The sequence below is a fragment of the Schistocerca cancellata genome, chromosome 1 (genome assembly GCF_023864275.1).
Source record: "Schistocerca cancellata isolate TAMUIC-IGC-003103 chromosome 1, iqSchCanc2.1, whole genome shotgun sequence".
Lineage (NCBI taxonomy): Eukaryota > Metazoa > Arthropoda > Insecta > Orthoptera > Acrididae > Schistocerca > Schistocerca cancellata.
Genome location: NC_064626.1, coordinates 788,527,731 through 788,551,317, shown reverse-complemented (window position 1 = coordinate 788,551,317; position 23,587 = coordinate 788,527,731). Strand labels below are relative to the sequence as shown.

At 38.8% G+C, this 23,587-nt stretch overlaps 1 protein-coding gene across 2 annotated transcripts in view; it reads right to left on the bottom strand.

Annotated features, from left to right (window-relative positions):
• The window catches only part of LOC126187521 (ER membrane protein complex subunit 1), a 118,537-nt gene that overhangs the window by 39,380 nt on the left and 55,570 nt on the right, over window positions 1-23,587 (bottom strand). For both annotated transcript variants that reach the window (XM_049928661.1, XM_049928670.1), the window contains exons 5-6: window positions 14,996-15,341; window positions 5,403-5,598 (exon numbers count right to left, since the gene is read on the bottom strand). In XM_049928661.1, the coding sequence (XP_049784618.1) occupies window positions 5,403-5,598; window positions 14,996-15,341 (542 nt within the window). The remainder of the gene's footprint in view (window positions 1-5,402; window positions 5,599-14,995; window positions 15,342-23,587) is intronic.

Genomic DNA, 23,587 nt, shown 5'->3' with positions numbered 1-23,587 from the left:
GGTTGATAGGGGTCGGGGAGGGGAGGGGGATGGGCAGTGGAGGGGGGACTGGGAGAGGGGCAGGGGGATACGGTGAGTGGAGGGGGGACTAGGAGTGGAGGGGGGGGACGAGGAGAGGGGCAGGGGGAGACTGGGAGGGGAGAGGGGAAGGAGGGGAGAGTGGGAGGTGAGAGGGGGAGGAGGGGAGAGGGGGAGGAGGGGAGAGGGGGGAGAGGATGAAATATGGGGGAGGGGAGAGGGGGACGATAGATGGGGGATGGGAGAGGGGCAGGAGATAGAGAGAGGGGGGCAGGAGATAGAGAGAGGGGGGCAGGAGATAGAGGGGGGCAGGAGATAGAGAGAGGGGGGCAGGAGATAGAGAGAGGGGGGCAGGAGATAGAGAGAGGGGGGCAGGAGATAGAGAGAGGGGGGCAGGAGATAGAGAGAGGGGGGCAGGAGATAGAGAGAGGGGGGCAGGAGATAGAGAGAGGGGGGCAGGAAATAGAAAGAGGGGGGCAGGAAATAGAAAGAGGGGGGCAGGAAATAGAAAGAGGGGGGCAGGAGATAGAGAGAGGGGGGGCAGGAGATAGAGAGAGGGGGGGCAGGAGATAGAGAGAGGGGGGGCAGGAGATAGAGAGAGGGGGGGCAGGAGAGAGAGAGGTGGGCAGGAGAGAGAGAGGAAGGCAGGAGAGAGAGAGGGAGGCAGGAGAGAGAGAGGGAGGCAGGAGAGAGAGAGGGAGGCAGGAGAGAGAGAGGGAGGCAGGAGAGAGGGAGGCAGGAGAGAGGGAGGCAGGAGAGAGGGAGGCAGGAGAGAGGGAGGGAGGCAGGAGAGAGGGAGGCAGGATAGGGAGGGGGAGACAGGGTGGAGGGGGGAGGAGAGAGATGGGAAGGAGGGGAGGGTGAGAAGGGAAGGAGGGGGGAGAGGGGGGATGGGGAAGGGAGAGGGGGGAGAGGGGGGATGGGGAAGGGAGAGGGGGGAGGGGGGAGGGGGAGAGAGCGAGAGGAGGGATGACGAGTGAGGAAGGGAAGGAGGGAGGTTGAGTAGAGGGGGAGTGGGGAGGGGGAGAGAGGAGGGAGGGGGAGTGAGGAGGGAGGCAGAGTGAGGAGGGAGGTGGAGTGAGGAGGGGGGAGAGGAGGGAGGCGGAGTGAGGAGGGGGAGAGAGGAGGGAGGGGGAGTGAAGGAGGGAGGCGGAGTGAAGGAGGGGGAGAGAGGAGGGAGGTGGAGTGAGGGGGGGAGAGAGAGAGAGAGAGAGAGAGAGAGAGAGAGAGAGAGAGAGAGAGAGGAGGGACAGGGAGGGAGGTAGGGAAGGACGAAGGGAGGGAGACGAGGGGGAGAGAAGAGGGAGGTGGAGAGAGAAGAGGGAGGTGGAGTGAGGAGGGAGGGACAGGGAGACAGGGGGAGAGAGGGGGGTGGGAGAGAGGGAGTTGATGAGGGTGGATGGGTGGGAGGAGGCAGTTCCAAATTCAGAATATTTCAACAGCACAGCAAACAGGTACATAATGCCACTTATTTAGAAAGTATGATTTTGTTTGCAAAGGAACTGGGAATTCCCTTTAACGACACAAACATTACTCAGCACCTAAAACGCATGAAAGGTGGGGACATCCTCATCCAAAGCTACAAATGGTAATGATTATGTTACATGTAAGTAAATTACATGAAAATTGTACTAGAAAGAAAGAGAAGAAGTATGAGAGGTAGCTGCTACTTTTATAGCTCACAACATGTTCATCAACTTGTTTCAGTTTAAGACTGTGTCTTTCAAAAACCAATGCTCTCTTAACTCTGGAAATGAAAACTGCCTCTCAAAGGCACACACCGAAGTTCCACCAAGTGACTGTATTTTTACTTGTATTACTTCCTTCTTCCTATGCTCTTCTCAATTCTGTTTTACATCCCCCTCTTTCTCATCATTTATACTTGTTATCTTCATTGGCCTCTACCTTTCCATCTGATACCATTATTTTTCTTTTACTGCCAACTTTATTTTTCCTCCTCCTCTAACCCCATGCTCATTTTTTCAGCATTTTTAATGTCTGGTTATTAACTTCACCTAGTGAGTTCTTCATATTTCACTAGTAGTCTTTCACTGGAGCAGTATTAGTTACACAAAACAATAAACTTTATTGTTCTTTTACTTCCCATGTCTTATATTCTTACTGACCACTGAATCATGACAGAATGAGATTAAAAATAATATCTCATCAGCAATGAGGTGATTAAAGACAGACTACAAGCCCATATAGTGCAAGGAAGGGGCTGAATCAGTGCATTTGCCTTTATCCATTTAAGGAAGCAATCCAAATTCTAGAAGTTGTTGGTTGAATGGGGATTTAAATCCTACTTCTTCTCAAAGCAAAGCTATTGCCTTAACTACTGTGTTACCTAGCTTGGTACTGACTCATACAAAAATCAACTCTAACAGTTGCTTGCACACTAGGCAGAATTTTGCGGGCATCAAAAATCATGCATTTAAATACAAAACATAATTTAATTTTCCACACAAGAGATGAATTAAAATCTTATTGTCAATATTTCTTTATCCAGGCTATGTTATTTCTTGTCCTTTAAGAAATTTCAATGGAAATCAAGGTACAATTTCATAGAAATGACGAGATATATATGTAGTATTCCACTTTAAGATATTTTAAAATGTGTTACACTTCAACAGGAAATCAGAGTCAAGATGTGACCCCCCCCTTTTTTTACATACTTGACATATTAACAGAGATGAAAGTCAAATGTGCCAAAAAATCATCAGACTGCATTGGCCTCAGCAGCCAATGTATAGATATTTAACCAGCTGTTCCATTAAATCATCATTATCATTCATGGTGCTCCTGTGCTGGTAATAGCTAGAGCTACATGAAATTTGCATACACTATAAACACGAAATGTTTCGAAAGTGTAAAAAATGTTACCCCAACACTTCTTGGGTATAGTGCGTCATGTTTCAATTTCAGTTTGCAGGAGCAATTCAATGCCTGCCCAAAAGAAGAAGGCTTTTACTTTCATAATAAAAATTCTTTTACATGTAGCTTTCGTAATGTGAAACAACTAGAAGGAGCAGGACAATTTAGAAATAAACGTTAAAAGTGCTAGTCACAAGACAAACAAAGTGGCTGCAGGAGCTTCATCTAAAAGGCTGGCTGCTATGGGTGAGATGCTAGGCAATGCCTAAAAACCAAAACTGAGGATGGATCTAAGCACCTCAACAAAATAAAATGTGTTTACAGGCAAACATCCTATTGACAGAACTAATGTTTAAGTTACATCTTTTTTTAAAATAATATGTACTCAGTGTTTGTTGTACATTCGGTTCAGGTAGACTTGATGAGAATGTGTCAGTGCAGTGACAAAATGCAAGAAGAAATCAAAGATGCTGTGAAAGATGTTCCTATTGTCATTACTGCTGACAAAACTTGTGACAAAAATGGAAGGTGTGTATTTGCTGTTTTTTCGGACTACTGGTGTTACAGATTAGAAACTGCATCTGGCTTCCTGTAACTTTTTAGAAGTTGCTAACAGAATTACTTGTACCCAGGCCATAGTAAACACCCTAAAAGACTTCAGCATTAAAAATGAAAATGCTTTGCTTTCAGTATCAAACACTGTACTAAGTTCTGATGCATTTAAAAAATTGACTGGCAACCATTTAATACATTTCAAATGTTGGGAACACAAAATGAATTAAGTAGGTGACATCCTCGTGAAAGATCTAAAGGAGCTAAATTTTATTGACAGTAAGGTGGAAATGACATTTCTGCACTCCCACAAAATGAAAAGTGCATATATCCACTTTCTTCAATAGAAATTTCCTCACCCATCAACAAGATGTTTTCCTGATCCAATAATAAGATGGAATTCTCAGTTCCATGAAGTGCAGTACTTGGACACACACTTATCGGTAATCACTGAATTTTTCAGATAATTCGAAAACAAAAATGCTACCACTGAGCCACATTCTTGATCATTTCAAAAATGAAGCTGCGTCAGATTAAGTCTTTTTACAATGCAAATTTGTAAGTGACCCGTGTGCTAGCATTGTCAGTTTAATTACAACACTAGAAGGCATGATTTACCCATTTGCACATTTGCTGTGGGAAGAGACTGGAAGTAACAAATTACTGCTGAAAAGAAATTCTGAATGTTGTTTTTCAACAAACACTATTAATTATTTTGACACACTCCAAATCGAGGCACAGAAAGCATCTGCAAAAAATTGTCTCAAATCTGCTGCTATGAAAAGTTTACAAAAGCTATGTAAACACACTATACCACACAAAGCTAATATTTTTTAAAAGAACATTGGTGGCAAGCTCTTCAATACTGTAGTTTGTGGTGCAAAGCTATATTTGAATGATTCTGCTGTTGTTAATACAGCAGAAAAAACTCCGAAAGTTGAAAACATTCCATCTGACATTTTTTGACGCATTTTCATCAATTCATCAACACACTGTCTGAAACATGATGAGAAGCCTAATACAGTGCAACCTCTACTCTGTGAAAAGCTTAAACATGATGAATTTGGAACAGCTGCTTTATCTGGAATTTGTAAACCTGCCAAAAGTGTGGAGACAGAGAGCTACATCTCAATGTACAATTTAGTTATACATGACAGGAGGTGGTCAATAAAGCCAGACAGTTGGGAAACAACTTCAATGATTGCATTGAATACATAAAAATTTGTATATAGGCCTATAATATATGTTAATTTGAATGAGAACTAATGCTGTGGTGTCGCATTAGAGAGATAATCAATTTTCTCAATTTTTTTTAAAAGAAAACTGGATAGTGAAAAAAATCTATTTTTAAGGTAAGAATTTTGTATTTATATGATGCATAAAGACATCAAAAATATAATGCCAAATTCAAATTTCAAAGTGCTACATTTTCAACATTTATTTGCTGATTCACATAGCTCTAGTAATAATACATCCCTCCTAATGAACTAATCAGAATAATAAATGAAAATGCAGTTTTTTAACAGGAGTTCTTTTTCTTTATACAAAAATGATGGAGTTGCCCCTAAACTTTGAAAAATGCAATTCTTTGATATGTATGGTTATATTGGTAAATATATGCCCTTGCCACCTTCTGACTTTGAACTGACTTATCCAGGCAGTAACAGGGGAGCCATTAGTTTAACGTGAACTCCAAACTGTGGTGGAACTTATCATTTTTTTACGCACATAAATCAATGCCGGAGGTGGCAGTAGCAGTAACCAACAGAAAAAATCTTGAGAGTGAATGGGGATTGAAGACCAAACCTTTGGAACTGTCATCTTATTCTTACTGACTGGACTACCAACACCTTACAAACACAGTAAAAATACTGTTAACTTCTACTGCCTTACAGCTTCCTCCGTAATTATGCTATTAAGAAATTTACACATTAAAATTAAACCGATATATAATTTACCAGGATGGTGGAGAAGGATGACTGCATTGTCTTCTGTCTGAATCAGAAAGCGGCATCCAACTCCTCTCTCTCTCCGAGGAGCACACGCAGCTTGAACCATTGCAGGTTTACCAACTCCAATTGGATATTTTAACTGGGACGTTAAGTCTGCCACTTGCTTTCCATTATCAATATTCAATGCAGTTACTGCCAAAATCTGAAACAGATCATTATCCTCATATCAAAGATGGTAATAACACTGTTCTCTCTGCAACACAAGACTGCTAACAAAATTATAATGAAGCTGTGCAGAAAGCACACTGTGTCAGTGTACAACACGTATTTGAAGCAAAATAAAAAGGCATGGTCATGAGCTGATTCATCACTATACATAACAGGAGGGAACTGTTAATGGAATAATCTAAATCATCAACGGCATACATGTTGAGTTTAAATATCATGGTAAATGCCAACTATCTACTTCTCTTTTCAAAAGGCATAGCTAGCAAACAAGTTTGCATATGAACAAAATTTTTCAAAATAAAGTTGAGATTTAAAGCTATTTGAAGCAAGGCTCTCAAAATAAATTTTATAGAACTTTTCACTGTAGAAACTACTGCAACCAGCCACAAGCTTTTTAGAAATGGTTTTATTGTACCATTACTAGTTTTGAGGCTGAGCCCATTATCAGACAGTAGCATTTATTTCTTGACAAGCTGAACATTTGTGTCCTAAACTATAACAAAGTTTTGTCAGTTACATAGTTATAAAAGGTTTTACATTGCATGTAAGCTCTATACATAGTACTTCATGAAAATCTCTCTTTTACATATAATAAGGGAATCAAACTTCTCTCTTTGTATATGCAAAGAAGAGCTTTCCTTAAAGTAAGTACAACATACTGAGCTTATATACAATGTAAAACCTTTTTTAAGCTATGTAATCAAAAACACTTATATTTTAAGACACAAATGTAGAACTTGCCAAGAAACCAACACTACTGTGTAAGCATGGGCTCAGATCCAAAACTAGCGACAGTACAATAACATTGTTTCTAAAAAACTTGTGGCTGGTTGCAGCACTTCCTACAGTATAATTTACAAAAACAGCTGTAGAGTTATCTAACAATAATGAACAAAATAATTATAGAACTTTGCTGGAAGCCACACTATATTTATTTTTGTAAAGGGCATGCACACTCAACAAAAATGAAGAATATCCCATAACTTTATTAAGGTTTTATGACTGAAGTCAAAACAATGATTTGCATAAGCTGCACCAGAATGAATTGCTGTAGATCTACTGACAGCCCATACCAGTGTGGAATATTAAGTTGGGAGTTCTTGACCTCTGTAGCCATTCATGAGCACACATTGTTCAAGAAATAAGAGGATCTACTATTATTAATGCTTGATTATAAAAAAGGAATACTATCAAAAGGATATTTCTTACGAAAGTGTAATTTCTTTTTTTAGTACATATGGTATGGAAGTATTTTCAGTAGTTGTCAACCGACTTGCTTGGACTTTTCTGCATGCACAAAGAAAATATTTTGAGAGTTGTCTGCCATATCACATCACCAACAGTTATTTCATTTTGCTGTGAAGTCTTGATTACATGTAACTACAATTCTTCAATAATTTCAGGTACTTCCAAGGTTCATGGACATATATTTGCAAAAGTTGATACAATGAGCAAACTCACATCTAGTTTTTATTAACTGTTATGCTTTCTTTGAGATTTGTATGATATTGGAAAGCCCTGGTTGGAATAGAAATAATGGTAGGGGCACATGCAACCACTACAGTGTAGCTATGTTGAAGGGTCAGCAGGAACATCAAGAAGTTTTAAAATCAAAGCTGGACTTTCAGTCAACACTTTACTTCAGAGTGAACTATTTTTTGTTTTTCTCTTTGAAGAAGAATATTGTCCAAAAGCTCAGCAATGATGTCAGTATTGTTTATTTGCCTTTTTGAAACCATTGTACTGTTAGTAACAACAACTTGTGATCCTTCACCATTCTCTCTACCATCATCTGTCTTCTACATTTCTGATCTCACTGCCTACCTTAGGGTATTTGATAGCATGTCATTGGGTACCTTTTTCTTTGCTTCCCATCTCTTAGGTGCCAGTCATTCATGGCTACTGTCCAACTGCTTTGAGACAATTTCCAAACAGCTTCACTTAATTTTGCAAACACTTTCCTTGATGTCTCTTAGGCTACTGGCCAAATGAATTCCTCTATCTGGTAATATGTTTTTTCAAAGTCTGAAGATGATTCTTAAATACAATCGAAACCGGTCACTCCAATAAAAATAAATAAGTTGCGATCAAGACTGTTTTTAATCTTTAAATTGAAAGTTTTATTTCCACATTTTGCTATGTTTATTACAAAATTTCCACAACTAAACAGCTGGTAAATGTTTGGTCCTCATTCACCTTGAGGTTCTTTTAGACAAAAGTAAAGCTCTAAAGCTCTGGAAACAATAATCTACCAATATTTATCAATGGAACTATTGTACAAGAATGTTTCGTAGCATTCATTGACTGCAAAGCAATTCTGTTATTTTCACTTGAAATTGTAAAGTGAGGTTTGAATGAAATCTGACACACTGGTTATACATGCAGCATTTTAGGGTATAACAAACAGCTATAAATTTCTCTGTATTACTACCTTTTAATGATATCTCCTGCACACATCTACTTGGAGTACACTTCATCATTCTGTGACTTCCTTTTCCTGTTTAACTAGGTTAAAGAAGCATCAAAATCAGGAATGTTCATCTCGTCTGCAATTCATAGGGGCCAGTCTCATATATCTCCCTTGGTAACGGTGTACTGACTCTCAGGAGCAGTTCTAAATCTTTAGAATTATTTTTCTTTCACACTTTTGCAAGTTTCATTTTGGCATATATTTCATAGTTCATGTAAATCTTTCTTCCATTTAAAAAACTAACATTAAAAAAAAATAAAAAATAAAAAAACTGGCTTTGCACATTGCTTAACTTTAAGTGTTTTCTCCTTCCTTTGTTTAACCCAAAAAATTTACAGCATTTTTATTTATTTTGCCCCTACTGAAACCTATCACTGCAATGTTTTCTTTGGGCTAGGAAGATATTGTATTTTTGTTCTGGACGTAGGACAACAAATATCATTCGAACCACAATTCACGAAATTGTCAAGAGTCATTTTCTGTTTCTCCTAAAGTTTCCACGATTTCTAACAAAACTCACCATTATTTGAATGAACACATATGTAGGCCTTTATGAAAAGTAGGTGATTTCTACTGCTAATGGCGTTCTTCATATTTCATCTTTGCAAGGCCGAAGACATTAAACAGGTAGATGTTATTAGCAAGCATATATGACGAAAACACAAAGAAAATTAATTGTTTTACCTCCACTGTTAACATTGGCAACATTGCAACGGCAACTGCTAACTCCTATGGATATTACATGAGTTGCAAATTAGAATGAATAAACGAAGACTGAAATTCCCTTTATACATTATGATCGCATTGTACCATGCTATCAATTTAAAGAAAAGCCATCAATCAAGGCTATACATCTTTCATACTGTATGTGCGCTGTCTCCTACAGCTATTGTAGGGGTATACATTTCTCCAGCTGACTGATGAGCTACAAATTTGGCGATTTTCTACAAAAAAAAAAAAAAAAAAAAAAAAAAAAAAAAAAAAAAAAAAAAAAAAAAAATACTTACAGTATGTCTTAGCAGCTAAAATTCTGACACAATGTTTCTTTCAGTGTATTCTTTCCGTATAAAAAATTTCAGGGCACGTTTTGATATGTCAGATTGGGCTGTTCCCTTGCGAAATGAAGGTGTCACACAAGAAGTTGTGCTTGGCTGCAGCAATCCAGTCAGAAGACTGCTGACATCTGTCTGCAGCTGGATCTTAGAGCAAACTGTATGCTTGAACACTATTTTGGAGGTAAAGAAGTATTTCTACAAGAACTAGCATGGGCTTAGAAAACACCAGTCATACGATATACTGACAGATTTTTTCATGTATTTTCTCCTTGCACATATTAGTTGAAAGGGAACACATGACTTCCATTTGCCCACATTTATGAAAGGCATTGCAACAATGTACACCATAGTCAGGTAACAACAAAGATATTATATTACAGAGTTTCTTCACAAATATGTGACTAATAGAATCCACAATGTAATACTGGACAATGTTCTACAGAAACCAAAGGAACATTGACATGCCTCAAGAGAGCAGGTGTAAAATTATTCAAACGAAGCCTGACTTCTTCATATGTAGCAGTTTACTGACAAATGAACGGACTTGGTGACTGAGATGCTGCAATATCTGTACTGTGGCAAATGTAATTACGCCGACTACATTGCGCCAGTATAACAAAGCCCATACATAATGCATACGATACATTAAAATTATTAACACGTAACATGGACAGTTATATCCTTTTATCCTTAGTAGTACAAATGTAGATCACACTCAGTATACTTGTACAAAACATGTTTTCCATAACTGATTTAAACGCCTTTGATCAACGAGAAACAGGCACGCAGCGCAGGTGGACAGATTACACCGCTGGCTGTGGCGCCTCAGCGCCCCAAGCAGGTAGCGCGCCTTCAGCAGTCAACAGGTTAAGAATGAGATTGATCTTGTCTTCACAAACATTAATATATCAGACTTGAATGAGTTGCCCATGTATTTGATGGATATGAAAATATATTGAATGTTAGCTTACAATTGGTGTGGAACATTTATTTCTAAAATGTGGTGTAGAAAAAATAGTATGTTTTGAAACTGAAGTAGTTATTAGTTTTACATTCCATGATCATTTTCACTATTAACTGTACCACATCTGAACCACTGCCTTTTATATGCTACAATAATCGAATTCTAATGTGGAATACAAGGAGTTGCCAAGTATAATTTGGGCTTGTTTTGCTGTCTGTCAGACATTTTATACCATTTGGTAAGATATCAAAATTTTTTGGTTGCAGCACCCCTTTTTGTGCTAAAGACAAACAAAATGAGGAGTAATGAATATTATTATTTCTCCTTGTTTTTGTGTACATCATTGTTTCTTCTGAACTGTGGTTTATTATCTACAATAGATTTCATAAAGGAATAAACAGACTCTGAAGCACCAATCAAAGTGCTCCAGTCCTTAAACACTTGTCTACAAGATGATTGTGTGTGAGCATCCTGTATTATTCTCACAGCACATTTTTGACCAAGAAGTCTTTCTTGAAGATGTACAACCCCAGAACATTATTCCATATGACATTATTGAATGAATGGTCTGGCTCTAAACTGAAAGAAACTGTGGCCGTGTGTGTGTGTGTGTGTGTGTGTGTGTGTGTGTGTGTGTGTGTGTGTGTTTTTTCGACAAAGGCCTTGTTGGTTTAAAGCTCATTTTGTGACAGTCATTTTGTTGTGCCAATCTGCGACCCCTGAACTACCTCATAAACTATCTAAAATTATTTAATTGGATGGATAAGAAATCTACTCACCAAGCGGCAGCAGAACACACACATAAAAGACTAGTGTGATTGGCAAGCTTTCAGAGCCAGTGGGTCCTTCTTTAGGCACAAGAGTTGAAGGGGAAGGAAGAAGGGTGAAGGAAAAGGACTGGAGAGGTCTAGGAAAAGGGGTAGATTTTGGGAAAGAACCGTGGGTCAGAGGAGACTTACCTCTTCCCTTCTCATGCTGTGCGGCAAGTCTCCCCTGACTTCTTTCCTTCTCACCCTGTACAGTAAGTCTCCCCTGACTCACAGTTCTGGGTGACTTTCCCAAAATCTACCCCTTTCCCTAGACCTTGTAGTCCTTTTCCTTCGCCCTTCTTCCTTCCCCTGGCTCCAAAAGCTTGCCAATCACACTAGTCTTTTATGTGTGTGTTCTGCCGATGCTTGGTGAGTAGATTTTTTATCTATCCAATTAAATAATTTTATCAATAATTGATTGTTTTCATTAACTATCTATACACACGTCGGGCCTGGTAGTGTACTGGTGAAGCACATGCTTGAAAAACAAGAGGCGTGTGTCAAATCCTGATCTTAACATGGATTTTTCAGTCTTTGTTTTAACACAGCCTCATCTCTCAATGACGTGAGGAGTCACCAGAAACAACACAGGGTTTGGATTCCATGTAAAACTGTAGGTGTCCTTTCCCCGGTTCGATAAGTTGGGTTGGTTAAGGACACACAAGTCAACAAAGTTTCATCGAAATCAAAAATTAACAATTTGTGTAACTGGATAAATAAAAAATCTACTCACCAAGGGGCAGCAATAGAGCACACATAAAAAAGGTATTACATATGCAAGCTTTCAGAGCCAATGGCTCTTCCTCTGGGGAGAAGGGCTGAAAAGGAAGAAGGGCTGAAGGAGAAGGAAGAGGGGTGAAGGAAAAGAACTGATGGGATTTAGGAAAAGGGGTAGAGTTCATAAAAGTCACCCAGAACCCTGGGTCAGTGGAGGCTTACTGCTTGCTATGAGAAGGAAAGAGGGATCTTCACATCTCACCTGCTAAGTCTCCCCTTACTCAGGATTCTGGGTGACTTTTACAAACTCTACCCCTTTTCCTAAACCTTACCAATCCCTTTCCTTCATTCCTCTTCCTTCCTCTTCAACCTTTCTGCCAGAAGATGGAGCCACAGACCCTGAAAGCTTGCCTATGTAATAACTTTCTTTAAATGTGTTCTTCTGCCTCCACTTGGTAAGTAGATTTTTTTTATTGATCCAGTTACATTACATTTTCAAAAATTGGTTATTTTCATTAATACATTAACATTTCAGTTTGATAATAAATACAAACAAATGAAAAAAAAAACTGCTTCTGTGGAGAATCGAATCAGTAACCTTGCGATAACAAGTCTAGAACACTACAACGCAGCTACAGACAGTCTTGGTGATAAATTAAGAGATATTTTTATACTTAAGTGTATCTGGAAATCTTTATAGCCAATGTTTTCAGTTTCTTTTAAGAAGTGCATCATACTGCTTTATAAAATTAAACTTCAAATTCTACAAGTATGAGGAAGAGTAAGGAGGACAGAGCAGTCCGTAAAGCCTTCTTGTTAGTTGATTCCAGCCAGTTTTGTTGAACAAATTACATACAAATTTAATGTCAATAGTTTCTTTGGAGATTTATTCCATAAGCTATTTGGTTATTTGTCCTAAGTATTGTCAGACAATTCAGTGGCGGTTTCACAATGGTCACCAGAAATTCACTCTCCCAAAAAATTACTGCTTAAGAAAATGTTTGATTGTGCACTTAAAGATAATAAAATAACAACTCGGGCTTAGTAATCAAAAAGCCACTGAAAGTAAGCCAATGGCCTTGCCACTGTAGTAAGACCGGTTCCCATCATATCAACAAAATAAGTGCTGTCAGTCTTGGCTAACATTTGGATGGCTGACCGTCCAGATCTGCTGAGCACGCAGGGTGCACTCAGCCCCGGTGAGGCCAATTGAGGAGGTACCTGACTGAGAAATAGCAGCTCTGGTCACAAAAACTGACAACAGCTGGCAGAGCAAACTGTTCACCACATGTCCCTATAATCCGCATCCAATTATGCTTATTAGCTAAGGATGACATGGCAGTCGGTCAGCACTGCTGGGCCTTCCGAGGCTCGTTCAGATGGAGTCACTGAAAGTAAACCAATCAATGGTATCTTCAATGAAAATCATTGTGTTCGACTGAACTGGGCACAGTATTTGTTGAGATGTAGCAATATACATTGCCTGTAGGGAATCTGACAGCTTTTTTGCCATATACAGTGAGTCATGACCTCAGAGAATGCTTTCTGATTCTGAGAGTGACATAAATTTTGTGCGAATAAGCAGGCTCTTCAAACCATACTTGTGCATGATACAGCTATCAAATACTATATACATTGCTATCAACTGTTAAAGTCAGTTCTAATAACCCAATTATTGTGAAACTTTGTATAACCTTTTGTAAAGTAAATAGTCAAGTATGAATTTCAGCTTTTTATGTTAACTAATTTTTGGTATGATAAAAATGATCTAGAAATGGAATTTATGACTTTCCTTGTCAAATAACCTCTTGACACATTAGTATTATATGGGTACGAGCCAGTGAAGAATGTTGACTAAATAAACGATTTTTTTAATGATGGAGTTCACAACATTTTGATAAAAAGACTAACAATTTCATGTAACAGTTTCAATGTTAGAGTGCCAATATTGTTCTATTTACTGAACAATATTATTTTCATTTGTTTTCTTGTCTGAGTGAGTGAAGGAATGAATTCGGCATTTACGTGATGTATGAATCATTGAAACTGTGAATAACTAAGTGTGAATAAGAGTGGGAATCATATTGTGCAGCCTCGTTGTGAGCCACATACAAGGGAAAGGGGAGGGGGGGGGGGGGGAATAATTGAAAAGCAGCGGTATTTTAGAAATGTAGAACTTACACTACAGTCCTTCAGATGATTAAAGATGGAGTTAATTTGTTCATATTTGCTTTTTGGGAGTGCGTTATTTTGTAATTTTGTGTAAATAAATGAAATAATGGGGACTGGACCAAAGAAGGTGACTAACAGGTTATGTAAATGGGAATATGAAGCTAGCAAATTAAAGAAGAGATCTTTTACATGCCTTGGTACTGGGGAGAGGAGCTACACATGTAAGTCATGGGGATTCTGTGGTCAGCTCTTGTGATCTGAGCTCATGTAGTGCAGAACTTTAGGCATTTTCTTTAAAATTGAGATATAGTGGTCTTTTGGAGAATCTGAGTTATTTGATCATTTGAAGATGATGTCTACAAAAATTCTGGACTTTCTTAGTGAAATTTAGACTTTGTTTCTGGGGGTATAAATTCTGCATGTTATTCTGTACAGTTATAACCATGAACTTTCAGTCCGCCAGTGATGATCTCTACAGCATTCAATGAGCTTTCAAAACTACAACACCTAGTGTTTATACAAATTGTTTATTAACTGATAAAAGTGTGATTATTTGAATAACTGGTCTGAATTAAAACCTTAAACTGGTTGCTGAAGAGAGAGAGAGAGAGAGAGAGAGAGAGAGAGAGAGAGAGAGAGAGAGAGTGTGTGTGTGTGTGTGTGTGTGTGTGTGTGTGTGTGTGTGTGTGTGCCATAAGAGTGATACAATTAAAAAAAAAAAGCTGTGCTTATTTTAGTTCTCTCATTTCTGGAACTGTATGTTATGATAGATTGGCAGCAAATGTACATTCAGAAAGACACAATACAGAACAAGTCCATCAATGCGAGGACTTTTCTTCATTTAGTTGTTGCAGCAGACCTGGTAAAATTATCTCACTTCAACATTACAGTTCTGTTAAATATATCTGTGAACCTTGTTGACATAAGTGGAGCTAATTTTTTACATTTTTTCTTAGATAAGAAACATTATATGTCATTTCATGGAAAGTAATGTTTCTGATGAACTCACTGACGTGAATACTTTCTAAGTTAGTAGGAAGGGAGAAGAAAACAGCCACATGTCTAGCAGATATTGTAGCACCAGAATTTAACACAGGTAGATTTCAAAAAAGAAAATTGATGTAACTATTTCCAGTACTTAAGATGTAGTCTCCATAATGACACAAGAATATACCTATACTCACCTCACTACTTTGAGGAAGAAGATGCAGCAAAACATCGCCATCATCTCCCACAGCAGTTGCAACAAATTCTACTGGTTGAGTGAGTTTGTAATCAAGGACAGATAAACCTTTAGGTCCCACTGCAATCACGGCAGTAGTACCCAGCTTGTCCACAGCCAACAACATTGGTCTCACTCCAGGCACTGCACGCAGGTCTCTTAATTCTCCAAGAGATGTTAGCATCGTCATTTGCGCTATAGGCCCAGCGGCAACTTCATCAGCTGCCTCAGACAGCATAAGATTTGATGAATAAACTCTTCCATCAACAGCACCCACACAAGCCAGGTACGTTGAAGTCACTGTACACCTGTGGACAAAACAGTGATTAAGACAACAAAATCACTTGCTAGCAGGGTGACACACACATGTAAACAGACAAATATTTCCTCCATATTGTCATGGGTGACCGGTAGCCATGCTATCCATCTGCCTTTCGCATGGAGACAAACATCATATTCTACATGCATCATTCTAGTAAAACGAGTCTTGCACACACAAGTCAGAGTTCTGTATTGAGGATTAAATGATATCACACTGAACCACAATGGAAAACGATAGTGCATAGTGATTCAACCGGTACATCAGTAGTTATGAATATTTTGGCATAGGGGAGAGACTTAAGGTTTTATTACTTTTTCATAAAGGGTGGTTGTAAAGGTGCAGAAAGCTGCAGAGTTTAAAAACTGGCACAGCAAAAGTGCATATGTGAAATGAACAGCAGTTAAGAATGTGATAAACTGTTGAGAACAGAAAAAAAAGGAGAACAACCCAACTGAAGACTGAAATAATCTACAGGTTCAATAAGCACTGAATTATATCTGCTATTTAGATGTTTTTAAACACCACCCATGTGAAACTTTACACACAGAAATGCAATTGATAATATCCATAAAGTGTCAGGCAGCTTTACCTGCAAGAATTTCAATCTCTGGGGAGCAGAAGACCAATGAAGTCTTTCTATGAGTGTGATTTTGTTGTGGACTGAGTGTACTAAATAATGTTACCTTTATGACCGCACAGCAATCATAAATTTCAGAAGGCACTACGCAAACACAAACATTGTATGGGAATGATTCAAGGAGTTCAGCATTGTCTGAATGACCTGAAACATTAAATTATTCTCCTGCAGAGCACTTGTCTGACCCCAATGGATATGTTGCCATCCTACATTCCAACACTGACGAAGACTACAATGCTGATATGTATGTGGTCAGATTACAGGACTGGACTACTAATGACAAATCATTACAATATGTCTGGAATGTGTTCACACTAAATGAGAGGGGGGAGAGAGAGAGAGAGAGAGAGAGAGAGAGAGAGAGAGAGATACGGTATTAGGAAAGTGGCTGTACATCAGTTATCTCGCAATACGTATCGGCAAGTCCCAATTTTTTTTTTTTTTTTTTTTTTTTTTTTTTTTTTTTTTTTTTAAAGCTATCCTTAACCCAAACAATAGTTTGAGCAACTGTAGGATACTATTGGAAGGAAAGAATAAACTGCTATGGCATTATAAGTCGGGTGAGACTGATGCGTAGATTTAGCAAATTAAATCAATAATCCCCTTCCTTCACTTTGTGTGTCTTGACTCTTTAATTTATCTGTTGAATGTATGTGACATTAATGGATGTGTATACAGTGTAGTGACTCAGATCACAATATCAGGTCATCGTCCATGGAGGTGCCAGATAAAAATATAACAATGACAACACATAACAAATAATCAACGAATAAATGCTAAGAACTGAAATACGAAATAGCACGGGAACATTCTAGATAACCAGTCATTATATCCACTACCACACAGACACCCAAATGGCCATGGGAATGTGCATGGCACTTACATGTTTTCCCTGTTATGTGTGTCTCTGTGCTCCACGCGTCAGTGTGTTATAGGTGTGTGCTTGCCTTTCCCTTATTTTATGTATTACTCAATACAGGAATTTCCATTACTGTTATTCAAGCATTATTTTCAGCACATCCGGGAGATACAACCTCACGTGTAAAGGTTAAAAATAGCAGACATACTAGTCCAACACAACAGGCATATATATGAATTGTATGTTAATGCAAAGTCAGTATTGTGACACAGTATAGCAACTGTGCCTTCAGGATGCTATGCAAGAGTTTGGGCTTCATTTCATGAATAGGCCTCTTAACTGGCCTGTAGCGCAAACTGAAAGGCTTGTGATGGACTTGCAACAAATGATAATAATATTTTACACTTCACAATAACAGATGCAGAAGGTGACACATGTAAACATACAATTAGGGAATATGTCCAATCCATGTAAAGTGAATTGGGAACTTTTTTTTCAGACAGAATTTAAGGCAAACATATGAAAAAGAATGAGAAAGAAGGATAATCTCCATTTAACAACAATATGATGGGCTATTACATCAAACAAGAATAGAAAAGTGGGAGACATTTGTTAAAAACCAAATGGTAACCAGTATGTGGGTTTTCCACACAAACTTCCAACAGTGTTGTATACCCTCAAAAAACCTGATGGCACAATGACTACAGATTGGGAGACATCAGCACAATACTTACAATGCACTTTGCTGCCAGATGACACAATGGTGAAAGACAGAATACCACAAACACTTTAGCTCTGAATTGCAACAGCATGTGAATAATTAGATTGTGATTCCATATGCCCATCAGGAAGTGATGCTGGCAATAAAGGATAAATATCAGCTTAAAAACTACTGGCCTGCCTGAGCGTAAGAGACTAGAAGGAGACACACAAGAAAACAAGATGCCCTAAGACAAAGCCCACAACCACGTCTTCCGAGAAGCAGTGATGAGATGGAATCTATGAAAGAACTAGGAAGGATTTCCTAAGAAACTGAGTCATCTCCCAAAATTTGCCTTTGGTAGCACAGCAGCAGAGCCCCTCTATTCTGACAAGGGAACCTCCCCATCGCACCCCCCTCAGATTTAGTTATAAGTCGGCACAGTGGGTAGGCCTTGAGAAACTGAACACAAATCAATCGAGAAAACAGGAAGAAGTTGTGTGGAACTATGAAAAAATAAGCAAAATATACAAACTGAGTAGTCCATGCGCAAGATAGGCAACATCAAGGACAGTGTGAGTTCAGGAGGACCGTGGTCCTGTGGTTTGCATGAGCAGCTGTGGAACGAGAGGTCCTTGGTTCAAGTCTTCCTCGAGTGAAAATTTTACTTTCTTTATTTTCGCAAAGTTATGATCAATCCGTTCGTTCATTGACATCTCTGTTCACTGTAATAACTTTAGTGTCTGTGTTTTGCGACCAAACCACAAAACCGTGCGATTAGTAGACGAAAGGACTTGCCTCTCCATTGGGAACCGAAAAGATTTTGACGCAATGTCATATATCAACCGATTCCTCGAAAGGAAAACACGTCTAATATATTCTATATGACACTGGTGACGGCATGTGCGTCACATGACAGGAATATGTTGTCGACCCACCTAACTTGTACACTTGGCGAATGAGTAAAAAGATTCTTCTACCTTGCCCGATTTAGGTTTTCTTGTGGATGTGATAATCACTCCCAAAAAAGTGATGAAAACATAAGAGTTTGTCACATAAACTGAAAATAAAAAATTAAACTTTCCACTGGAGGGAAGACTTGAACCCAGGACCCCTTGTCCCGCAGGTGCTCAATCTAGCCACGGGACCACGGCGCTCCTAAGGTTACATTCTCCTTGATGTTGCTTATCTTGCGCATGGACTACTCAGTTTGTATATTTTGCTTATTTTTCCATAGTTCCACACAACTTCTTCTTGTTTTCTCGATTTATCTGTGTTCAGTTTTTCAAGGCCTATCCACTGTGCCATCTTATAAATAAATCTGAGGGGGGTGCAATCGGGAGGGGCTAGCAATCCAGAATAAGGAAAAACTAGTTTTGAAACTTCCTGGCAGATTAAAACTGTGTGCCCGACCAAGACTCAAACTCGGGACCTTTGCAAAGGAAGAGGTCCCGAGTTCAAGTCTCGGTCGGGCACACAGTTTTAATCTGCCAGGAAGTTTCATATCAGCGCACACTCCGCTGCAGAGTGAAAATCTCATTCTGAAAACAAGTTTTGTTTTAGACAGTAGTGTAGTATAGAATTATAAATTACAAAATCTGGAATGAAGCACTAATGAACAACAGAAAGTTGCTATAGTGTGCACCTTCTGTGTTTCAAATGAGCCTACTTGTTTGACAGATGACCTAAGGCAGTACATTTCTCCCCCCCCCCCTCCCCCCCGCCCCCCTTAAAAAAAAGGATCTTGTTGGTATTGTATGATGATGAGAGAATGAAGAGGCTGTACCCTAGAGTGCTGACACAAAGCCTACTCCTCTTGAATAGCACCAACAGGCTGCCCTCACTCTATGAGCCACAGCACGGAGCTTGGAACATTGGCACAAAGATTGGTGATCGGGGACTGTACACCACCCCATCTACTCCCCTTGCCAGCAAAATAATGATGGTGAAAATTTCTTCCACCACCAGGATTTGTACCGGCTACCTCTGAGTTGAGTGCCAACACACAGGTGTCCATCAGCAACCTTGGTTGAGGAGGTGGGCGAGTCCTATTGCAGCAGGTATGCCATTGTCTTTCTCTGAAACATCATGCAAATTTGGCATTTTTCATACAAGCAAATCATTGCCAGGGATTAAACAAGTGCTAACTGACAGAGAAAAAAATCAATACCAACTGAGGACTGAAAAGTGTACCTTTGGATACACTGTTTGGCACTTACCCACTGAGCCATACATTGCCAGTTCTTACCAATTTTATATGTACAGCACAAATGCATGTCAGGGAACATGTGAATCTAAAAATTTTACTATTAACCTTCAGTTTGAATTCAATGTTGTTGTTATTAGTTTTCTTTTATTCCTTTATATTTTAAGTAATATTTACAGGCCTTTCACTTCTTGCACCATACAGCCAGACTTTTTTTACACAGAGAATAAACTTTTTTAAAAATTTGATTTATTAACATTATTAGTACATAGAATGTCACGAGGCCACTGGCAGGTGCAGCAGAGCCTCACACCTGCTCACCATCTGCCCACACCCTTTGGACGGCATGTTTACAATACAATCACAGTCGCATGCAGCTTGTTGATGCAACACACATTGTGGATGAATGTGGCCTGTAACTGTAATCTTGGGTTGTCGAGGTTTTAATAGTTAATTCTCGTGTCACAGTTGTGGATTCTTACAGTTCTACTTACACATGAAAATTCACATTTATAGAAAGGCTGTTACATTCTCTACTTCTATAAATTACCACAGAGTTGGTACTGAATCAAGGCATGCTGCTTTAACAGCAGTTAAGAGTGATGAATGTTTTTGCATGTTTGGCCACAGCTGACTTGTCTCAAGAAATATTTAGTCTCTTGTTTGTTTTACGAACTAAGATGCTATTTACTCTGCAAAATACATCATCTGATACTCAGTCATCCAAATATGGTACAATACAAAATAATTATGAACTATATGAACTGCTTGCCACAGTCTTTGAACTCATTCTGATATTCTACAATGATACTGCCTTGCCACCAAATGGCTTTCACACAAGATGGACCACCTCTCACTATCTCACTCTATCAGAGACAAATGTGGCACAAGCTGCACTCAGCACTGCTTGCTATATGCCTTATAATTCTTATTCTTGGCTTCTGAGGGACTTGATGACCCCATGTCGATTTCACATGTTGCCTCTAAATGCTTCTACCTTGTGCTTCCTGCCAATTATTTATGCCCATTCTGTTCCACACTGTTTTAATATAATTTACACATGTACTCTTAGGTCTCCCCACCCCCCTGCCATCTTACCTAATGACTTCTCCATGAATATTCTTGAAACCACTTGACCTCTTTCATTCTCATCAGATAGCATGTCCATTGCAGTCTCCTGGAATTTATTATGCTCATTACTCCTGATTATTATAATAGCATGTGTATTTCTGTGTCATGTCTTCTTTTTCAGCTTTGCAATTCCATTATCATAGTGAGGGTCAAAGATTTTCCAATGAACTTTGTTTTCAAATACTAGTAATTGGTGTTCTTCCCTTTTAGTTAAACTCCATGTTTCTTTGTTTCTGCTCCATGTGTTAGTACTGGTCTGTTTAGTTTTCATTGTCAGTAATTTAGACCCTAGAAGTTTCTGTGTTGGAGTAGTAGGCTCTATTACCATCTTGCAGTCTCATTTTCACTTCTACTTGTCTCCGATTGTGTTTCTTTATCATTGTGATAAGATATTTGAAATGTTCAATGTATTCAAATTTATGTTTGCCAATTATTATTTGTGACTGGCCATCTTGTTCATCCCTACATGTCTGAACTATCACATATTTTGTTTTGTGATCATTTACTTTTAAGGCAAGTCGGATGCTTCTTCTAAGAGTTCCATGAATAACTGCTCAATCTCTATTTCACTTTATCCAGTGAGCACTAAATAATCTGCTTACACTAAAACCTTAACTTTTTTTTTTTTTGAGGGTCCCGGTAGGTACTACTTTGAGTTTCCCCACAACTCTCTCCAAAGCCACGGTAAAGAGAAGAGTGGACAGAGCGTCTCTCTGTCTTAGTCCAGTTTTGTTTTTGAAGTGGCCACATTTTATTTCATTTAGCAAAACTCTGCTTGTATTATCAACCATGTACATTTTACAAAGATTCATACGTTTAATTGGAAATCCAAAGTCCTCTGTTACATTCTGCAAGATTTGCCTATGTATGGAGTCATTAGTTTTCATAAAATCAAGGAACGAGTAATGTATTTTTGTTTACCTTCCACTGGGTTTGCCTGTGTATGGAGTCATAAACTTTAATAAAACCGATTAGCAAATAATTTTTGTTTACATTCTCATACTTTTTCATTTATTGTTATGATTACAATATATTGTCAGTAGTGGATCTATTTCCGCAAAAATCATGTTGATAATCCTAGATTACATATTCTGTGTATTGTTACAAGCAATTTTACAACAGACAGAATTATATCTTATATCCTGTGTTAACTAATGATATTTCCCTATAGTTTCTGAAGTCTTCTCTCTCCTTTTTATATACTGGGACTATCAATTACACTTTCCATTATGTTGGTATGGTGGCAGTTTTCCAGATTACCTGTATCAGGTGAAACAAACATCTATACAGTGGTTGTCCTCCGTATTTCAGGGTCTCAGCTGGAATTCCATTGCTTCGAGCTATCTCGGCATTTTTAGCTGTTTGATACTTCCTGCCACCTCTTCATATGTTGGTACTGGAATCTGGTCATTTTTAGAGTGTTGCTGGAATTTCTGGATCAGAACAGTTCAGCAGACTATCAAAATATTCCTTGCTTGATGATAAAATTTTAAATGGTTTAATGGCCAAATTGCCATCCTTGGTTATGAACTGTAGATTAAAACTGAAGAAACTGCAAAAAGGTGGGAACTTAAGGAGATGGGACCTGGATAAACCGACAGAACCAGCGGTTGTTGAGAGTTTCGGGGAGAGCATTAGGGAACAAGTGACAAGAAAGGGTGAAAGAAATACAGTACACAAGAAGAATGGGTAGCTTTGAGAGATGAAATAGTGAAGGCAGCAGAGGATCAAGTAGGTTAACAGACGAGGGCTAACAGAAATCCTTGGGTAACCGAAGAGCTATTGAATTTAATTGATGAAAGGAGAAAATATAAAAATGCAGTAAATGAAGCAAGCAAAAGGGAATACAAACGTCTCAAATATGAGATCGACAGGAAGTGCAAAATGGCTAAGCAGGGATGGCTAGAGGACAAATGTAAGGATGTAGAGGCTTATCTCACTAGGGGTAAGATAGATACTGCCTACAGGAAAATTAAAGAGACCTTTGGAGAAAAGAGAGCCACTTGTATGAATATCAAGAGCTCAGGTGGAAACCCAGTTCTAAGCAAAGAAAGGAAAGCAGAAAGGTGGAAGGAGTATATAGAGGGTTTGTACAAGGCCGATGTTCTTGAGGACAATATTATGGAAATGGAGGAGGATGTAGATGAAGATGAAATGGGAGATATGACACTGCGTGAAGAGTTTGACAGAGCACTGAAAGACCTGAGTCGCAACAAAGCTCCGGGAGTAGACAACATTCCATTAGAACTACTGAAAGCCTTGGGAGAGCCAGCCATGACATAACTCTACCATCTGGTGAGCAAGATGTATGAGACAGGCGAAATACCCTCCGACTTCAAGAAGAATATAATAATTCCAATCCCAAAGAAAGCAGGTGTTGACAGATGTGAAAATTACCGAACTATCAGTTTAATAAGTCACAGCTGCAAAATACTAACACGAATTCTTTACAGACGAATGGAAAAACTAGTAGAAGCTGACCTCGGGGAAGATCAGTTTGGATTCCGTAGAAATATTGGAACACGTGAGGCAATACTGACCCTACGACTTATCTTAGAAGATAGATTAAGGAAAGGCAAACCTACATTCCTAGCATTTGTAGACTTAGTGAAAGCCTTTGACAATGTTGACTGGAATAATCTCTTTCAAATTCTGAAGGTGGCAGGGGTAAAATACAGGGAGCGAAAAGCTATTTACAA